At 35.0% G+C, this 21,073-nt stretch overlaps 2 protein-coding genes across 4 annotated transcripts; one reads left to right on the plus strand and one right to left on the minus strand.

The window, feature by feature from the left end:
* Positions 1-479: 479 nt before the first annotated feature.
* LOC127938903 (transmembrane protein 251) lies at positions 480-1,651 on the minus strand. Of its 2 annotated transcripts, none has more exons than XM_052535818.1 (2): positions 1,488-1,651; positions 480-1,027 (listed from the first exon to the last, which is right to left on the minus strand). In XM_052535818.1, exon 2 carries the CDS (start codon positions 1,010-1,012, stop codon positions 584-586), a length of 429 nt encoding a protein of 142 aa, XP_052391778.1. In that variant the 5' UTR covers positions 1,013-1,027; positions 1,488-1,651; the 3' UTR covers positions 480-583. The 2 variants fall into 2 exon arrangements, with proteins under 2 accessions (XP_052391778.1, XP_052391777.1); XM_052535817.1 differs by having other exon boundaries at positions 1,384-1,549.
* A 1,741-nt stretch (positions 1,652-3,392) lies between these two features.
* On the plus strand, positions 3,393-20,817 carry LOC127938901 (inositol-tetrakisphosphate 1-kinase). Of its 2 annotated transcripts, none has more exons than XM_052535814.1 (11): positions 3,393-3,705; positions 3,895-3,991; positions 6,674-6,698; positions 10,420-10,545; positions 10,784-10,901; positions 14,797-14,895; positions 15,060-15,100; positions 16,021-16,186; positions 17,605-17,672; positions 18,520-18,682; positions 19,842-20,817. In XM_052535814.1, the coding sequence occupies exons 2-11, from the start codon at positions 3,897-3,899 to the stop codon at positions 20,141-20,143; spliced, it is 1,203 nt and encodes a 400-aa protein (XP_052391774.1). In that variant the 5' UTR covers positions 3,393-3,705; positions 3,895-3,896; the 3' UTR covers positions 20,144-20,817. The 2 variants fall into 2 exon arrangements, with proteins under 2 accessions (XP_052391774.1, XP_052391773.1); XM_052535813.1 differs by having other exon boundaries at positions 3,395-3,764.
* Positions 20,818-21,073: the final 256 nt, after the last annotated feature.

Below are 21,073 nucleotides of genomic sequence, written 5' to 3' on the forward strand. Positions count from 1 at the left end.
AGTAAAATCATTAGGCGTGTAATTCAAGTAGTATACAGAGTTCAATACGCAGCCCCATCGACATTATCCACATCTTGGACAATGGCTTACTTGACTCCATTTAGGTTTCATTTATCAAATTTTATTTCAAATATAAAAGTTTTTTTTTTTTTCTGCAGTTAATTAAAGATTTAAAAAACTTTTGTAAAACTGAGCTGACATGGAAAATACTTCTACATCCCATTATAAATCTTCTTTACTTAAGATGTGAACCAATTTTGCCATCCAGCTTGAAAGAGTATCTTATAGTACAGGTATTTTATTATTATTTTTTTTTTCTAAAAATACACAATAAAAAAATGGCGTGGAACTGCAAGTGACTCAATCAATTAGTCGTTTAAGATAAATACTTATGAAAAAAAAACATTACAAAAAAAGACTCCTGAACACATTCCCCTTTTAATTAATATACCCCAAAAAAAGAAAAAAAAAAGACCAAGCCCTAAAAAAATAATTTTATTTATGAATGCACTTTTGTATTACCCAACCACAAGGACACCACACTGTATGACCAAAATCTGACCCCTCTTCTTTAACAATCACTTCAGGTGTCAATAAGCTGCAGTCTGCTCATCTGATTGGAGGCCTTGGCAAAGGTTTGGTGACGGTTGCAGAGAACAGCGAGGCAGATGGGCAGAATACAGTATCCTACAGTCTTGGGGTCCGCCCTTGTGCAGGAGTAAAGAAAGAGAAACACCTGGAGGTAAGGAATAAGGAAAATGGTGGCCCACACCCAGAAGGGCAGGAGGAGAAGTCTCGTTTTCAGAGTCACGATCCATGAGAATGAAGATGGGGAAGAGGAAGATGCATCTCCCGACCATTTTTTTTGCACTCCATCCTCCCCTTCTCTTTGTGCCAGTGCAAATCGGTTGTATGTTTGGCTGATCTCAAATACATAATACACCGCAGCGACACTGGCCAACAAGTACAGTCCGACACCTATCCACCCCATCCGCTGGCGGAAATTCATCATTCTCCATGCTCTTCTCTAGACAAACAAAGACAGAAAATGCAAATGCTGACAAGAAACCAAACACTTTACATGGTTGGGAAATCATGTGATCAATGAGGGGATCACTGCTAAAGTTTCAGGAAACAGAATTTAAAACAGCTCAACATAAACTGTACACCATCAATTATTGTTATTTAATAATTCTTTAAAATACTATTTCATATGTATATGCAAAATAAATATAACATTATATCTCTTTTTTAAAACATTTTTCAAAACAAATAAACTTCCTGGATGTTGTACGAAACACAGTCTTATAAACGAATTCTAAAACTCTAGCATGAAACATTAAATAAACAAAGAGGAAGTCCTTCAAACACAAGAAAGCTCACCATCTGGAGATTTCTCAGAGCTGTTGATTATACTGTTGTGTCATTCCATTGCGACACGCCCACATTATATCGACCAAACACATGATTTTGACTGAGTTACTTACTGTGATCACAAGATCAATCCATTTTGCGCGGTTTGGAGGACAATATGTTTTCTCAAGTCAAAACACACAACGTTGTCACAGGATTGTTGTCATAGGACACACTTCCTGAAAGAGCAACATCCGGGAAGTTTCCCGTGAATCTTCGGCGAATTGATTATTAACCTCGCAAAGGACTCTACTGCCCCCTAGAGCATCTCTGTCATACCTGTGTACTGTAGCACGGGCGAACAGTTTAACCGAGCACAAATTCAGTACAGAGGTCAAATCACTATCATCCATGGCAGCAGCAGATGTAAGACTGCTGTAAAATTACAAGAGATTCAGAGTACCAAAACAATTTTAAGATGTCAAAATTATTTAAACTGTAACCTATCCCTATCAAAGAACAGATTTTTTTAATTTTCTAAAATATATCTATAATTTTGTGTTTTTAAAGCTGTTGTCCTTGTGGGGATCCAGAATGAAAGAATAAATCCCACAAGGTCAACATTTTGTTTCACTATAACTGTATGGACATTTGGTCTCCAAAGTGACCCCAAACATGCTGTTTATGTTTTAACCCTATATTGGTGTAAATGAGAGTAGCATAACAATTATTTTGAAACACTGAGAATTATCTAAACACAAGCTGTGGGAATGGTAAGGCATTCACATTAGTTATATACACTGATAAATTAAAATATAAATTTTACACAATTGGCAGTAGCGATAAAATGTAGTCTACAGGCAGTGTTGTGTAATGTGTTACTGAGTAATTAATGACTGTAATTCAATTACTTTTCCCTTGTAAGGGGAAAATAAGGGATTACTTTTTTATTATATTTTAATTTATTTCTGATGTAACTGCATTAAAGCAATTCTATAAAAAAAAAACTATAGTAGATTTAACATAAACATTTTACATCTCCAACATTGTCCCATTAAATACTTCAATTCAAGAATAATTTTTGCAATTTGATATTATTCATTTGAAAGAATTATCCTTGTATTATTCAACTGGTGGTTGATATGTTATTTAGATAGTATGTAGTAACAAGAAATGCAATATTTTTTAGAGAGAGAGTACTTAGTACACTGATCTAATTACAATGTTGTAGATGTAATTATCAGCTATCTGAAGATTACTCTGGAAAAGTAATAAGTTACAGATTACAAGTTACCCTATTTAAAATTTAATAAGTAGTGTGACTATTTCACTTACTTTATTAAAGTAATCTACCTGATTACATTTGATTACCTTTTGATCACTGTTCTAAATTTCAAATGTTTTCAACTGTTGGTCATTTTCAACGTTGAACATTTTAACCAGGCAGGGTTAAACCTTACAATAGCGCTCAACACCACAACTTCAATTCCAGACAAATTGGGAAGTTTTGCAAAATGCTAAATGCAAAAAAAAAAAAAAGAAAAAAAAAGAAAAAAAAGATTTGTTAATTGTCTTTAACCTTTATTTAATTTGTTTTTACTGTCCAATTATACTTGTATTCTGCAACTGTTTTGAAACAGTTCACAATAAGCAGGTGAATTGGTAATAGAGGGTATCATGCTTGGATATAAAAGGAACATCTCAGTCTTTGCAAGCAAAAATGGATTATGGCTCATCACTTTGTGACCAATTTCATGAGAGAAGTGTCAAACAAATCAAAAAAACAAATCTCTCAATGCAGAATCACAAAGAATTTAGGTATTTCACCAACTAACATATCCGATTCTGAAAAGCCACTGCACCTCTTGTTTTATTTCCCTCTCATTTCTTTTTGTGAAAGATTTGAGCTTTGGCCCAAGGAAACACGAATGAATGAATGAATGAATGAAAATAGCTGGAGTGCTACACCAGCTAGTTTTACCAGTGAACTAAGCCCGCCTTTGAAAGAGGGTGTGCCTGGGCAAATAAGTTAGTTTCGCTGCTATCCAAATGGCCAATCAACTTTACATTGTCAATCAACAGGTTTGCCAAGTAATGGACAGACCACTTAAATATGTAAGGTTTCACATGTGAGGTTAGACCAGGGACACCGGTTTCATACCCTAATGTGTCATGATGTGTTTGTTATATCGATATGTGCTGGTTTCATATAAATAGCCTAATATGACGAAGTTGTCATAAAATCGAACAGCTATTTAGACAGAGGGGACACGATTTCTGGAGGACACTAGCAATCCTGGATGGACTACTGACGACAGTCTGAACCTGAAACTTGGACTTTACGAGACGTAGGTAGGTACAGAAGAGAGACTCGTAACTGATCAGAACTCAGTGTGATTCAACACTCTGAGGTAAGTTCATACATGCATTCATGAAATCTTCGTTAGGCTATCTTTTGACATTAACCACACACATACTTAAACTGTTGGTCGAGTTCTTAATTAATACACTCTGCATTCGGACCTACATATGTCTCTCTAGAGATGCAGACGTTCGTGAAAGGAAAAAGAGTTGGATACTGGCTCAGCGAGAAGAAGATTAAAAAACTCAGTTTCCAGACCTTCGTGGAAATGTGCAGGTGCGTAACTCAGCGCGAGACAAGAACCGCTCATAAATAAATACAGCCAGTTTTAAAATGTGTTCCTTAAACGAGACTCTGCGTATGTTACTAGTGGTCATTTTGAAACGTAAGTTTTAGTAATAAGTTATCCATTAGTGAGTTGCCAGTGTTTTTTTTAGTTTGACTAGTGATTGTTTCGCTATTAGATAATACTATTCACTTCAGACTGTTTTCCATTTGTTGCTGGTACTTATACTATTAATTAGTTACTAGTACTTATTTATTAAATACTAGTTTGTATACTTAAGTGAATATAAATGTTTTTTACTTGTTATATTTCAATGGCTATTTAAGAATAAAATGTAAACAATCGGAAAATACGTTAGTATAGAACATAATGTTTATTAAGTAGCTCATAGCACCTATTCCATTGTCATCTTCTCTACATAGACAAAAAAGTATAACAATAGAGCAATTATTTCACAGTTTTGAAACTATATGAGTTATTTGATACAACTGGATAGTTATAGTTTAGTATTACAGTTATTTGACACTGTTAGAGTCACTGGTACCAAAGAAACAAATAAGCTAGCCTACTAATATCCATCTAAGAAATAGTTGCAAGTGACATTGAAAAAGAGTCACTGTTTGGATTAATTTAAAAATAAATGGTAGTAATGTAAAATGCTTGTTAGTATTAATAGTTTGTTTTATGGAATAAAAACCTACTTGGCATTTAATATTAAGAAAATTAGATGTTTATTTTTGAGAGGAGTTGAGGTGTCTGAACTTGAATTTGTAAATCAGATGAGTTAAAGGGAATTGAAACTAGTATTAATTAGTGTTATGTGATACAGGAAACATGATTCATTACACCGAATGTCTTCTTGCCTCATCTTCACTCTAAAAATGCTGGATTGTTTTGGTCAAATATGGACTAACCCAGCTGTTGGGTTATATCTTTTTTTATTACATTTTTAACCCAAAAGTTAGTTTTGTGTATTTGATTCCAATCAAAGTGCACACATCCAGCCCGCCAAAAGCTCAATGGTGCTCAACCACAAAAAACAGGAAAATCTGTAGAAAAATATTTAATTATAGGCCTATATTTTTTAATAAAATAAAAATAAAATAAATATTTATCTACGTTTGGAGCTGTGGTTTTTAGAACTCTTTAGAGTGTTTCATACATCAGTCGTCAACACAGTTTCACTCACTTTATGTAAATGTTATAAAAAGCTATTTCTTCACTATTTCTCACTGGCATCTCTGAAGTTTTTATTTTATTATGATCAATCTTCTCTAAAAATGTGAATCTATCTCTCTTCCGGAACCCCCCCCCCCCCACCCCCCAACACAACTCCCCCTAAGAACTACTACTCTTATGCAAGTCATTATAGATATGTACTGTAGGTACACTCTCATTGCATCCATCATATGAAGCTTCAGTCATGAAACAATGGATATCCTTTGTCACCATGGTCAATCTACCTGTCAAGTAACTAAGCATTTACTATTCGAGGGAGTCCCTTATGAACTGTCCTAGATTGCTTATTAAAAAACTACAACTTGTAACAGTGTCCTGGGATTCTTATAATTAGATGGCCATAAAACCATCTGTGGATTTTTCATCCATAATAAAAGACAAAGGCCTGGACAAAGTTCACTGGTTACCTGGATAAGCACCAGGCAGGCAGGCAGTCTTTGATTTCACAGACTTAGAGTTACATTGCTTGCATATTTCTTTAGAGTCCCTGCATTCCTAAGAGTCTGCAGCAAGACTGTGCCTGTTAGCTGATTCAAAGCTGAACCATGTTACTTATGTTATTCAAGTTTACGTGCATTGTTATTAATATGGCTATAAAGCTTTAAATGTTGTATTTGTGGAGGGAGGCACTGAACCTCCCTTTAGATGGGTATCTGTGTGGATATAGTATCGTGACTGGGCACCTTGACTTATTGTAATGTGCGCTCCTTTCTTTCATGAGCATGTTCTAGCCTACAGAGAACTGGTTTTCAAAGGAATTTTATCTAGACTTGTGCAAAATGATTTGTTATACTACTGGCTGGCATATTTGTCTTGGGACATATGATGAGATGCTAAGATATTTTCACCTACTTCTAAGGCTTTAGAAACAAACTACTGACTCAGCACTACTGATAAACTGCCACACAGTGCTACATTCGTTAAATCACAGCAGTTTGTCCGCTGTCTAAAAAGATGTGAGCTTATTGTTATTTCAGGGACTTTTAAACAAGAAGACTTAAAGTTGCCCAACACATGAATTTGGAAAGATACAGATGTTCTCAGAGCACAAGAACTAATCAGACACACAGTTCATGATTAAATGAACTGTGTTATCATTTAACGAGTGTATGTTTTTTTCCTTTATCAATAGCATAAATGTGTTGTCTGGAAATGGAGAGTAATGATACTTTATTTTAAGCATGTGTGTTTGTCTTTTTTGCCTGTGATTATGTGAGGGAATTTGGAGAATTCTGTCCTATTTGTGTGAGAGACAGCAAAACCAAATAACAGGATTTTTCCCAGTTCTATTTAAACTTATATAAACCTATAATTTGTCTTTTTGTGAATTTCTCATAATTCCAAGTCCAAATCGGTGTTGATCATTATTTGACTCGTATGGAATCAATATAAAATATTCATATAGTTTGTTTTTCCACTTTTTTGTTTTCCAGGAAACAAGGCATAGAGATGATCCAGGTAAGAAACCCTTATGGCATTTTTTTCATGGCTTTTCCATTACGCAAAAAGCCTGTCCATAAATGTGAGGCAGTTTCCACGGTATCATCACAATATGCTTGTCATTATCTGCTCTAGACGTTACAAACATGCCTTTCATTTCAAATGAAAATTAAGTTAATGTGCCTGGGGACACTTAAATTCAAAATATCGCCATGAGAGTGTTATGTAGTATTACTGCATTACTACAGTTAATCACTTTTGCATCCAGTTGGAACGGTGCATTTTGAGTTTGTATATAAATGCATTGTTTAATATGGTTGGTGTTGCTTACTCTAATGCTATATTATTACTGTTCATACTGTTATTGCATTAACTTTTTGTGGCATTTTTTCTTCGCCATTGAATAATGCCAGTAAAAACAGTTTATAGAGACTTTTTTTTTTTGCTTCAAAACTGTTCTCACCCAGAGCCTAATATAGCTTAACATAACAAAACATAAGTTTGCTTCTACAAAATTGCATGGAAATTGCACTGATTAGCCTTCTTCATATCAGGCTGATATAAACCACATTTATAGTCTAAGCTGAAGCATTGTCTTGATAGATTATACTTTGTTATTTTTCCTCTTATCATGTATTTCTATAAGGTCAAGCTGAAGACATTAGTGCAGTGGGACAGCATGGGACAGGTGTATTAGCATTCACTTTCTCCCTGCTTAATCTAGCATTCTTGCCTTCACCCAAGAGGATGATTTTTTGGAGAAAAAATCCCCACAACCAGTCCTTATTGAGAACATTGGCGCTGTAAATAGATTCACATGCAGTGTGTGCATTTTGTCCTAGTAAGGAACGCTGGCTTTGTCAGGGTTGTTTTTTTCTTCTGCAGATGTCCTTAGTTTCTTATACCTATAAAAACTGTTTTAGTGATGATCAGAACATGAACTGTTCTTCCATGACTTTTCTCAAGTTATGCCATCACTGTAATTCTAAGGAGCTAACAGCATTATGGGTGTTTATTGAATGATTCTGTTGGAACTTCCCTTTGTTTCACATTGGCACTGATAAATCATTAGACATGACTCACAGAGATTACTGTGACACATTTAAGACATTGTTTTTTGTGTGTGTGTGTGGGTGTTTTTTTTTTTTTTTTGAAACCACTTCAGAAAATCTAAAAATAAATAAACAATTAAGATTGTCTTACAATTAAGATAAATATATAATATTTAAGATATGTTTGTTTTAGAATTTTAGTTTAAATCGAAATAAATTATAAAATTCAACAAAAGAATGATTAAATTAGAAAAAAATGAGTAAAAACAAATCAATAGTGGTATCAGATTTTTAAAACCCACTAAATCTACTGACTTGTAAATGACTGGATCTTTGTGGTAATGTTTTTTAGTGAACATATGAAGACAGTATTTGCATATTCCAGCAGGATATGCCCTTGTCAACCCTGTTTATATTGTGTTAAGTTTAAGAGGAACTGAGATGGCCCTGAGATACGTAAAGGGCCTCTTATAACAAACCAAGCAGGTTGCAGTGGAAATGAGGTGTAGATTTGCTTGCAGGCGTAGAACTCTTCTCTTTGGTTCAAAAATAAATAAATGTATGTTTAGGGACAAACATTATTCTTTACTGATTTGCCATGGAAAGTGAAGGGAATTCTTGGAACAGAGTCACCTTACTTTGTTTTGGGACTTGCGTGTGAAGGCTAGTAGACTAAACCAAGGTCCTTGTTCCCTGATTCTGGACCTTAACTATGAGTCAGACATTTATCAGTGAAGCTGTCTGGCTGAGTGAAACACTTAGGGCTTTTTTCAATTCCAAGGACGCACACGTCTTTGATATCCACATGTTAGCCGTTGAAACAAAAGAGAGTAAAGGACAGACTTTGACCTGTTTACACCTTATACAATAATCTACCCAGCTGCACCCAGTCATAGATTTTATATGGTCTCTTTATATGATCTAGCAATCAGTCCATGGGCTAATCATTTTAGACAGGGGAGTGTCATTAATTTGATTAAGATAATGTGACTATTTTATCATTAATCCACTAAAATCAAGGGAAAAAGGTTTAATTCATTCATGTTTATTAAATAATTGTATATGTTCATAGTACATTTACATATAGTTTAAAAACTGCAGTTTCAACATGTCACCACCATAGAGATAAGATCATAACACTTTCTCAAGAACTTACCCACACTCATTACACTAATATAATAACTTAAGGATAATGGGAGTGACCACATATTCTTATAAAACCTTTAGTTTTGTAATGATATGAAACTAACATTATCAGTTGTCTTTTTTAAATCAAATGCTTGGGGTCAGTAATGTTTTATTTGATCAAAAATACAGTAAAAATTTAATGATTTGAATATATTTTAAAATGTAACTTGGTTAATAGCATCATGTCTCTCTCTGTGCAACAGAAGTAACAGCAAGTTAGAGATTTAATTCAGTTTTTCAGGAAAAGTTTGTTAGATGGAAGATCAATACTGTAGCAGAGCACATTATACCTCAATATATCCAGAAAGCAGTGAAGCTTTTTGCCTGATAGTTATTTAAAAAGCTAATGAAATTGTACAACAACATTAATGTGATGTAACGCATGGCTGTCTCATGCTTTCTATCAGATGATGTGTGTATCAGCTGAATATCCTCTACAAAAAGGAAGTGGAGGGGTCTCTTCACTGAAGTGTCATGAGGTGTCTGTGTGGAATCTGTGTGTCATCTTCTTCATTCTTTACGTCTGTTTTCGTAAATAGCTTGTCACATATCTGCACCGGCTATGAGAATATTCCCGGACATTGTCATCTGAAACAGGACCATTTAGGGAATAAGATAATAAGCCCTTTAGGATTACCTCTGGTGGGACATAGTAAATTTATTTGGTGCTGCTTTTAAAAGAGAGACTCTGGACTAGGTCTAAGCATTTTAAATAAAAGTGCACTTAGGGATGCCCCCTTCCCCTTTTAACCATGAAGGCCGTATACAAAAGCTTCTGACGTTTGCCACAAACCTTTGTGGTCTGATCCAAGAGTAAAATGCTCTCATCCCCAAAGGTTAAACCCAAAGTGACCACATGTTCTGTGTACCCCAAGTAGCAATTTTCCTTACTGGATGGCATGTAAAACCTTTAGAATACATTGTACCATCTGTCATACACTGGATAGTTGACTGCTTCTATACTATTTATAAATGAATGAATTACTGCGAATGTACATTTCCTAGCAATACAGAAATATTTTTTTTTTTTTTTTGGAAACACAGCCGCTTTCCGCTTTCCGCTTTCCGCTTTCCGCTTTCCGCTTTCCGCTTTCCGCTTTCCTTGTTGTGAATCATTGACCTGAGAGTCATGTCCTTTTATTTATATGGTGTGATTTTGACATTAAACCAAATATAATCCACACTCTTGGCTTTCACTCATGCACTGGATTCAATGAGTGGATTGTTTTCAGAGTTTAGCTGTTTAAGGTGTGAGTGACAGCACAGATCACGACTCACAATTAGCATCACGTCATTAACATCTGTTCTTCAATTGTTCCTCTTGAGCAAACAGAACTTTGTGGCAAAAGTAGAATTGCAAAATCTAGGCGTGCTGTTCATTTTATCAACCTATTAAATTTAATTTGTTAATAATCTTTATCATACAAATAATACACAAAGAAGAAAAAAAATGTCTTGCGGATGTTTACTGAGCTCTCGGCCTTGTTCTCTTGGTCTAGCTGGATCTGAGCCAGCCAATAGAGAAGCAGGGTCCATTTGATGTCATCATCCACAAGCTGACTGACCACATTGTTGATGCTGACCAAAATGTCACAGAATCTCTGCTGCTTGTTCAGCGTGTTCAGGTAAATAGATAAATCAGCTCAAGTGGTCATAAATGTCTCTTCACTCCTTATATTTTAATACAAAATAATAAAATAGAATAGTATATATTTTTTATATTTAGTTCATTTAAATAATAATATTGTAATATATTGTTTTTTATGTATCTTTTTATATAACCATTGACATTGTTCTTTCATTTTGCTACGTATACAAAGCAAGAACTCATGAATTGTGTGTTTCGTTTCGACCTCTCTCCAGGACTACATAGATGCTCATCCTGAAACAGTGATTCTTGACCCTCTTCCAGCCATTCGTACCCTGCTGGACCGCTGCAAGTCATACAAGCTTATTCATAAACTTGAAGAATGCATGAAAGGTCTGTCTGTATCAATAATACGTGGTTATACACATGTGATTTAATCACACAAAATACAGCTGTGCTAAATATATTTATTAATAATGGGCAATCCAACTATATATTTCAGATAAGCTCACCCTTAAATGGCACGTAAAGAGAAAACAAACTGTGGTTGGTTGCTTTATGTGTGAGTTAGACATGTGGACCAGACCATTTACAGAATTTTCACTAATTCTAAATGTTGTAAATGGTTCTGGGAACCAGGCCTTTAGATACTCCTTTGTTCTTCAGGGGTGGACTAACATGAGGAGGGAAGGTTTTGCCTTTCCACAGGGGAAGTGTAAGGCTTATGGGGAGCTTATGTCCTAAAGCTGCTGAGTCGTTCATTCTTTGTGCTGCTTGCATGCTGCATTCACTGGCCACAGAAAGAACAGGAGGCCTGCTGGCTCACTACAAGCACACAGAATCACCAGCTGTGGGAATAATGTAGTGCCTAAGGATTTCCATCAAAATATACAGCCGTAACATTTTCATACATACGTATCTACACATACACTACCATTCAAAAGTTGGTACAATTTTTAAAATGTTTTTGAAATAAGTATTTTATGCTCTAAACACAGCAAGAACAATACTGTGAAATATTATAATATATAATATAATAACCATACTATAATAACCACTCTATTTTATTATATTAAAAAAAATCTAATTTATTGCTAAAAAGAAACATTTAGGTGAGCTGTGATTAAAAAAAGATTTCAAGATCCTTTAATGAAGTTCAAAATAACCACATTTATTTGAAATATAATTTTGTAATGTTATTAATGTTTCTCTGTCGCTTTTAATTAACTTAATGCTTCCTTACTGAATAAAAGAATCCTTAAAAAACTTTTGAACTGTAGTGTAAAGTGGAGTCTTAAAGGGAAAGTTCACCTAAACATTTCAGTTCTGTCATTTATTACGCACCCTCATGTTGTTCCAAATCTATAAGACCCTCTTCAGGAACACAAATTAAGATATTTTGTATGAAATCCTGAGGTCTCATCCTCAGATGTCATGCCTTCGGTCCATTGGCAGAACGTCTGATGCATACGCCACACAAAATTGGAAACACTTTGGGAGTTTCGAAGTCGATATCAGATTGATTGAATTATACAGGATATCTGGAACATGTGCGTGTCGTGTTCTTTAATGTTCCACCTGAAAACAAATATGCCATGATGCTGGAGACCCTCATGTTAGAAGCAAACCATTGTATTTACAATTGTGATAATCAATCCGTATCAGGATCACCTAAATGCTGGATTTTCAAAAGTATATGAATATTTAAAGTTCGCAGCATAAAAACTTTAAAAAACATCCAAGAATTTTACACACGGCCTGTTATTGTGGGGATATTTTCACACCCCTAAACATGGCGTGGCACAAAACGAAACATGATTGGTTGCTTTATCTGTCAGCATTATGGCCTTTTGGGCAGGCCTTGCCATTCAAAGCAGCCAAGGTTCCCAGACCTTCTGCCGTCAGTCTGAAGGACTGGCTACACGAGACTAAGAGCTTTCTGACCCTGCATAGACAGCAAGGCAACAACCATGTTCAAGGCCCAGAAAGGTAATAAGGACATCATTAAAATAGTCCATGTGACATCAGTGGTTCAACCGTAATTTTATGAAGCTAGGAGAATACTTTTTGTGTGCAAAGAAAACAATGTGGCATGTTTGTTGACGATGGTGCTGAAAAAAAGTTATTTTTATTTTCCTTGTGCAAAAAAGTATTCTCGTAGCTTCATAAAATTAAGATTGAACCACTGATTTTATTTTAATGATGTCTTTACTACCTTTCTGGGCCTTGAATGTGGTAGTTGCATTGCTGTCTATGCAGGGTCAGAAAGCTCTCGGATTTCATAAAAACAAAAAATCTTAATTTTTGTTCCGAAGGTCTTACTGGTTTGGAACAACATAAGGGTGAGTAATACATGACAGAGTTTTCAATTTTGGGTGAACTAATCCTTTCAATTTGCATTCTTTTATAATTTATTACAAACATTTTGTTTTTAGCATTTTTAATGTCAGGATACAAACTTGAGTCAAGCAGTTAAAATGTACATGAATTATGTAACATCTTCTTTAAAACCTGATGATGTTTTTGATCTTGTGTCAGCTGAGGGTTAGTGTGAAGTTAACCATCTGTCTTGGTGTTTCCCCAGTCTCTAAGAAAGAGACGACTCTGTTTCAGATACAAAGGGAGTGACTATTTTCTCGGGCCCACTCACCAGGCAACTGCCTCTATGGCTATTAGCTTATGAAACAACACCGCAAGGGATTCTGGGAAAGGATAGATAACACAGCTCATATACCCTCAGTATTACACAAGATCCTTTTAAAAATAACTCGCTTGCCCATAACATGCATGTTTGGCTCTATCAGCAAGTGCCATCAGTGACTGATTTTGTTAAATTACACACATTTTTTCCATGAGCTAATCAACCGTTATGTCGAGTCCATGTGAACCGATGACAACAAGCTGTTTGAATATAAATTCCCCAAAATGCACACTTTAGTTAATCACATATATCGTCACACATCACATTGCTGTATCCAGCGTTTGTAGCTGTTTTAAAGGTTACTGCATTTTTTATCAAATGGATTCATGTTCCTTGTCTAATGTAAAATGTTATGCTTTAATACGCTGAGCTGCGTAGAGCTGCCCAACATGGAAAAAGTTGAGTGGCTATAAATAGACTGCGCTTTCAGTCTTGGAAAAGAAGCTGTTTATAAGATTAATTGATGACTGCAGATCAAAAGCAAGCTGAAAATTCACAGATACCTCAATGGTTTCATTTTAAATGTTTCCATGGATCCTGTAGTAATATTATCCCGTATAAAGTGTAGTCATCACTTAAAATGTGTGCAGGCCACACATCATTAAGACCCCCATCCAAACCTGCTGTCTACAAGGAGTTATGCTCAGGGTGTGCTAGTTAATCTTGTCTGGCCTGTTAGGTTTTCATTTGTTTGTGTAGGTTTTATAAAAGATAGTAGAAAGAAAGAAATGCTTGCTACTAAGAAAGAAAAAGATAGAAAGTAAGATGAAATCAAAACACATCCAAGAAACAACTACACCCTATTTTATTTCTCCCAAACCTTTACAAACAAAATTTAGAATCAGAGTGGGCTGTCATAATGATCAGGGCTACATTTCCCAAAATCATCGTAAGCTTAAGTACATTGTAGACTCATTGAAACCAATGGAGCTACGATCAATTAAAGCTTACAATGCTTTTGGGAAACATAGCCCAGATTCATAAGAGTAAAGAAGACAAGTTTGGATGTTAGAATTTCATTAAATCTTAAATATATAAAAACAAAGCAACCAACTTTATCCTGATAATCTTTCTCATATCTCATAATAATAATAATCTCCATAGTAAAAAATAAATAAATAAATACAAATATTTATTTCTTATATCATGAATCATCATGACAATTTTAAATATTTATTTATTTATTTTTAGATAATCATTAATAGCTAACTTAATTTTAAGAATCATTTAGCATTTTTAAATATAAATTCAAGGTCAAAGTGTTATTCATTTATTTATCATTACGTTTTTAGAAAATCGCACCTTGCTTTGTCAAATTTTTAGTCTTTTTTTTTAGGTTTTTTAAAAAATTTGTTTTTTATTTATTTTCAAGAATTTCACTCTTTTAATTTGTCTGTTTTTCTTCATTATGATATCAGTGCAGTTATTAAAATTTGTATCCAGAAATTAAAAAACATGCTCAACACAAAAGAAACAAACATATTTGAGTCATTATATGTATGAAATTTATTTTTTGTGCATTATTAAATCATGTAATATATCAAGACAAAAATGTAGCATGTGCTCATGTGTGTTTTTTTTCTGTAGATGACAGAATCTGCTCACCTCCGTTTCTGGTCCTCAACAGTGAATGTGGCACTGAGACTCTAGAGCAGCTTCAGAAACATGGAATCACATTTCCCTCCAGTAAGTTCATGTCATTTAAAATCACCAGTAATCTTCGTGACCATTTACATACATAGATTTGGCTCATCTAATTAGGGGTTTCAGGTTAAAAAAAAGCTGTTTCTTATATATTTTCTCATGTGTACTGGAGCGACATGTTTTCACACTATTTTTTTTGATTGCAGTCTGCAAAACCCAGGTAGCTCATGGCATCAACTCCCATGAGGTAAGAGACTTTACTCTCCTGTAACCTGTGCTATTTTTCATATCTTACATAATGAGCAGGAGATAAGTGCTGTAGAGCACAGTATTTTTTAGATCCATTAAGAGGTGCTACATGATGTTAGTCAATCATTTCTAATGTTAAGTGGTGTCTCATTAGAATTATTACTTTTGGACTTGAGTATCAACTTTTCCATTCAGGATTTCTGTTTAAGTAAAGCTAGGGAACTGAAATGTGTAATTAGTGGTAGCGGTAGTATTAGTATCAAAAAACACACATTATATTTCTTTAAAATTTCAGCAATGCTGTGGCCACTTCTGCCTCATAAACGCCACAGTGATTCATTTCAGTTGTCTTGAAAGTGTGACACTAAAAAACCACATCAATTGCACACTATTTTAACACGTATTGCATAAAAGAGAGAGTGAATCTGACGCTCTCATTGCTCTGAATCACACGTAACACTGCTATCCCCGTGGATGATTAACAGGGGCGCAGCCTCTTGCTGTGAAGACCATATCTTTGATTCTCTGTGACTAATGTACAGGCAAAGTCTCCGACTACTCACATTCCTTTAGAATACTTCTTTAAGACATTAGTAACTCTGGTTTACAATGTTGACAGTGAGGGGCGTACTAGATTAATGTGTCACCACTGACTCCTGACGACTGTGTTTGTGCAAACAGGTTGACGGTCATGTGTTTTATGACTGTGAGCACATCGGTTTACTTAGCTAAAGGAAAGACAAGGAACATATGTGGATTGAGTGGGTTTTGGTGTGGCAGTTTTAGATTCACGGAAGTACAATAGATACATTATATTTGTCTTTCTCATTTGCACCTTCACATTTCAAGATCACAATAAGAAACTGTGTATTTCATGTTAGTTAATAACCAGGTGTTGATTTGGTTTCTGCTCAACAGATGGCCATCATCTTCAGTGAGGAAGATCTGAAAGGCATCAAGCCCCCATGTGTCATCCAGAGCTTTATCAACCATAATGCAGTGCTGTATAAGGTTTTTGTAGTGGGAGAGGCCTACAGTGTGGTGCAGCGGCCCTCCATTAGAAATTTCCCATCTGGACCCACAGGTCAGTCGAGTCACACAACATCCCTTTGATGGATGGTTCAAAGTATTTGATGAATGTAATTTGTTTAGAAATATTTAGCTTTAAATTTGAATCATAAATCAAACTCAAAAGGTTTCCATAGATTTCCCTTGGTGCCTAATACACTACTGTTCAAAAGTTTGGGGGCAGTAAGACTTTCTTTAAAGAAATGAAGGTAAAGACAAAAAAAAATCTCAATATCAAATAGATGCTGCTCTTTTTTTGTTCATCAGAGTATCCTGAAAAAGTATTGTTTCCTCAAACATATTAAACAGCATTTTCAACATTTATATAGCTTTGAGCATCATTAAGCAAATCAGCACATTAGAATAATTTCTGGAGGATCATGTGACACTCAAGACTGGAAAACACTAACTGCTTAAAATGTAGCTTCGCCATCACAGGAATAAATACATTTTTTAACATATTATTTTACAATATTATTGTTATCAAATAAATGCAGCCTTGGTGAGATACTTACATTTGAACGATAGTGAATATGCTGTAGTTTTTTTTTTTTATGAACTACTTTCAATTCATCAATGTTTACATTCACAGAAGTAAAGCAGAATCTGTAAATTGCACTCTGTGTTTGTCACACATGGGACACTAGTTCACCAGGCGGCATCAAAGCCAATTACAACACTTTATAGGGTGCCAGGACCAGAAATGTAGATGTCAGGACTCTTTTAGCTAGCTTTAACCATCCACACAAACATATATCCCAACAAACACACTAAGTCTGGAACTTTTTACAAGGTTACCTTATGTTTGAAAGCTGTTTCAGAAACAAAGTGAGATTGACATTAATGGCACTTGTGAGCAAGTCTGTGTGATGGCGAGGCCTCTCAGCCTTCTAGACCATTCTGTCAACATAGACCCTTTCCTTCTCTTACAGAGGAGTGGTTTATTTTGTCTTTGACTTGGTATTTATAAAGTAAGCAAAGATTTTGGTCTCAGATGTCAATGTGGTTTGGTGAATTGTATGCCCCTGAAACTCAGTCAAATTCCCTGATGCAGAGAGTGGAAACTTTACAATGAGACAACGAAGAATTTGGTGATGTTTCTTCACTGAATAAATGTAACCGAAAAGGACAAAAATAATTAAAATTTCTGTTTTAATATAATTTAATGTAAATTATTCCTGTGTTAGCTAAACAGAATTTTCAGCATTACTCCAGTCTTCAGTTTCACACAATCGTTCTAATATGCTGATTTGCTGCTCTCATTTCTTATTATTATCAGTGTTGACAACTAGTGAGCTTTTTGTTTAATATTTTGATCAATTTAATGCCTCCTTGATGACAAAAGTATTTTTTTTTTATCTTGCTAAACCCCACATTTCTGAAAAGTGGTGTAAATATTTCTTTGAAAACTGAGTTGTGTTTTCGTTCTTCTAGACAGGAGAGCAATATCTTTCAACAGTCATCACGTGTCCAAACCAGAGTCCTCTTCTGACCTGACCTGCGTAAGTCAACATGCATCATATTTACAACTCAACTACTGCTTAAACCTCTCCAAGTCAAGAAAAATTACTCTTTTCTAAAATTTATGAATGGCTTAAATACCTTTGAAACATTAATTAATAAGTTTATTTTATTTTAAATCTCAAATACAGCCCTGTTCAAATCTAAATGAATGTATCAAATGTTTGTGTATAACAAAAAGTAGAGGTGCGCCGATTGCAATTTTCTTATTGTGAGTGTTACCTGCCGATACTCTTTTTTTTTTTTTCAGATTTTCTTTCGAAGAACTATAATTGACAGCATCTACAAACAAAAAGATATTTTTAGTTTTTGTTTATAAATAAAAAAAAATGACATAATAAAAGAAAATATTAAACATTACTAGGCCTATTTCCTAGTTTCTAGTTCTTAGTTACAGATGTTCTCCCACTTAAACAGCTATCAAAATAAAGTGCTATTTTCATCAGCTAAATTGAGCAAAAACAGTCAATATTGCGTAACTAATCTTTTTAACTTTTTGTTTATTGAACTTGTTAACTTCGTACATTTATTATATTGTATAAAATCAGTGTCACATTGCAGTCAGTAATGTTGCTTAACTATATAATGTATTATAATTTTAAAAAAATTCTACCACAGTTACTTCGTTTGTGCTGTGGCGCTCATTTGGGGTGCACAATTCTCTCAGACAGGATGCGCAAGCCTCATGGCTCGATCGATGCCTCTCTACTAAAAAGCTTCATAAAAAATACTTCTGTAGTGTTTTGGCATTCACAATGCATAACTGTACATGTTCAACAAACATTTCATACATTTCATACTTTTTGTCCCTTTTCTGGTCTCCTCTAGAGGGACAACATGGAGGGCCAGTACCGGGAACCCAGCAATGATGTCATTCAGAAAATTTCTAGAGGGTTAAGACAGGCCCTTGGTATTTCTCTGTTCGGGATTGACATCATCATCAACAACCAGACAGGCCAGCACGCTGTCATCGACATCAACGCATTTCCAGGTACGTGCAGTTCCTCACAAGCCTTTGACTTGGCAACATATGTTATCTTTAAGCACTGAACTCAAAAGAGAGTTCAGAACAGAGCTGCAGTAATGGTAACAAACCACATGGTGTCAGTGTGGAGTAATGAAGAGCTCTCTCTGTGCTTTGTATTTTTAAAATAAAATGTTGGTGTATTGAGGTGTTGTACTAACATTTGCAGTTAAAACTCTGGTGGACTGTCATCTACAGCAACATCTGTCATTTGCTTCAATGATGTTGTAGGAAATCTGCTTCTCACTTTTCTTTCTAAAGCTATCCACTGTGGTTTGATGGTATTTAAGTCAAATGATTTATTTGGCCAGGGCAGATGTTAAAGTTCATCTTGATTCTTCAACGGTCCAGTTGTTTTTAGTTTTTTTCCCCTAATGTACTTGGGTTTTCACTTACTATTTATCTCCGCTGACACATGATTGATTATACAGTCAGAAACATACAGATGCAAATTTTTTGAGATAGGAATTTTGGGTTTTCATGTGCTGTATGCCAAAATAAAAGACAACAATAAAAGAACTGAAATATTTCAGTTGGTGTGCAATGAATCTAAAATATATGAAAGTTTAATTTTTATCATTACATTATGGAAAATAATGAACTTTTATCACAATATGCAAAATTTTTGAGAAGGACCTGTATATATATATATATATATATATATATATATATTTATAGCCTTTGTGTTCTATATCTATAGTTGAACATTTTGTGTCTCTCCATCACACTAAATAGACTCTGCTCACTCTAAAGTTATTTTCATTTAGCTCTACATCATTGTTCAGCTAAAGTCACAAAAGGAGGTATAAAACATTGTAGAAGGATGGGGAAAAGTACATCTGAAGCCCTTGATTCAAGACTCTTAATAGTATCTGCAGACACAGCTGTGTTTTCTCAGTATGTTTAAAAGCCACCTGGCTTTGTCTCTGCTTGTTGCCATGGTGATCTTATGTATCTAGCAGGTAGCAGCACTCTCATATCTCTCAGTGGTACATCCAACAAGTCCCATGAGACCGCAGGAGTAAGAAAACAGATGATATCTTCCTTTTATTAATCTGCCTCTCAGCACCATCACAAGGAACCCATTAACTACTGTTATCTAAGACCACCTTCATTTTTCGCCCAGGTTATGAGGGAGTTCCAGAGTTTTTCGATGACCTGTTGAGTCACATCACCAGCGTCCTGCGAGGTCAAGGGTCAAACGGAGCAGTTTGTGGTCATCTGAGAGTGAACGGGATAGGTCAGAGCCCATCTGTGGCCTGCGGGATTCACTGTGGCATGCTGGGAAATGAAAGCAGTTGGTTGAAGGAGAGCGAGGGGTTAAAGAAGGGTCCCCATCAGGGACTGAGTTGTGGCGGCACTTGCATGACTCCAAACTTTCACCAGCACAGCAGATCCAGTTTAGCAGCGGAGACATCCTCGCAGTGACACGGAGAGCCAGTGCAATAGAATATTTCATTACTGTTCACAAACCAGATGAACGCTCTTCAAAGGGTAGGTGTGCAGAAAAATCCTTTGTGCCAAATGTGAATTGTTTAGGAAATGATTGAATGTGTATTGATTGTCTACTCCTTTATTTAATTTCCTATTTGGAAAGGGCGACCTGATCTTGGAAATGTATATGATTAGATTTTTTTTTTTTTATGAATGTTGCACTGAACTTGATTTGCAGAACAAGGGCTTCATGGAAGGAACTAAAACTATTGTTGATATTAATATATTAATGAGAAAATGGGTGTCATGATGTGTCACTATTTAAATAAGTGTCCTGCTGGCACTAAGGCTTCTCTACTTGTTGTGTAAGTCATAAATACTGGCTTTATTGCTGTCTGAAGCAATCTGCTGGTATTTAATCTGTTAAACCACAGCAAGAGCAGCTCTGATTGCTTTTTAAAAAGATTTTTTAAGGCTAATCATTTCATATCTGAATGGTCTGAAAACCTTGAGATTGTATGGGGTTATGCATTACATTGATTGAAGGAGAAAATGAACAAACTTCACCCAATAAAAGTTAACCCGAAAAGGGAATTCATGTCATTATAAATCGTTATGACAATCCTTCTTCTGTGAAACAATAAAGATCTTTCAGTTGTGTTTGTTGACCCAATGAAAGTCATTAGTCCAAAACCTTTCTCTGAACACTTTCATCGCACTGACAAAACAAATCACATTTTTCAATATCTAATTTATTATGTTTCACAGAGAAAGTAAATTCACACAGGTTTGGAAAGACGTGAGGGTTAGTAAATGATAACAGAATTTGCATTTTGGATGCAGTTCTGACAGTGTAATTTGTTTATTAGTCTGTTTTATGCCAATTGCGTTATACTTGTGTATGATGTATATTTGTATATTTGT

This window comes from Carassius gibelio, chromosome A20 (genome assembly GCF_023724105.1).
Source record: "Carassius gibelio isolate Cgi1373 ecotype wild population from Czech Republic chromosome A20, carGib1.2-hapl.c, whole genome shotgun sequence".
NCBI lineage: Eukaryota > Metazoa > Chordata > Actinopteri > Cypriniformes > Cyprinidae > Carassius > Carassius gibelio.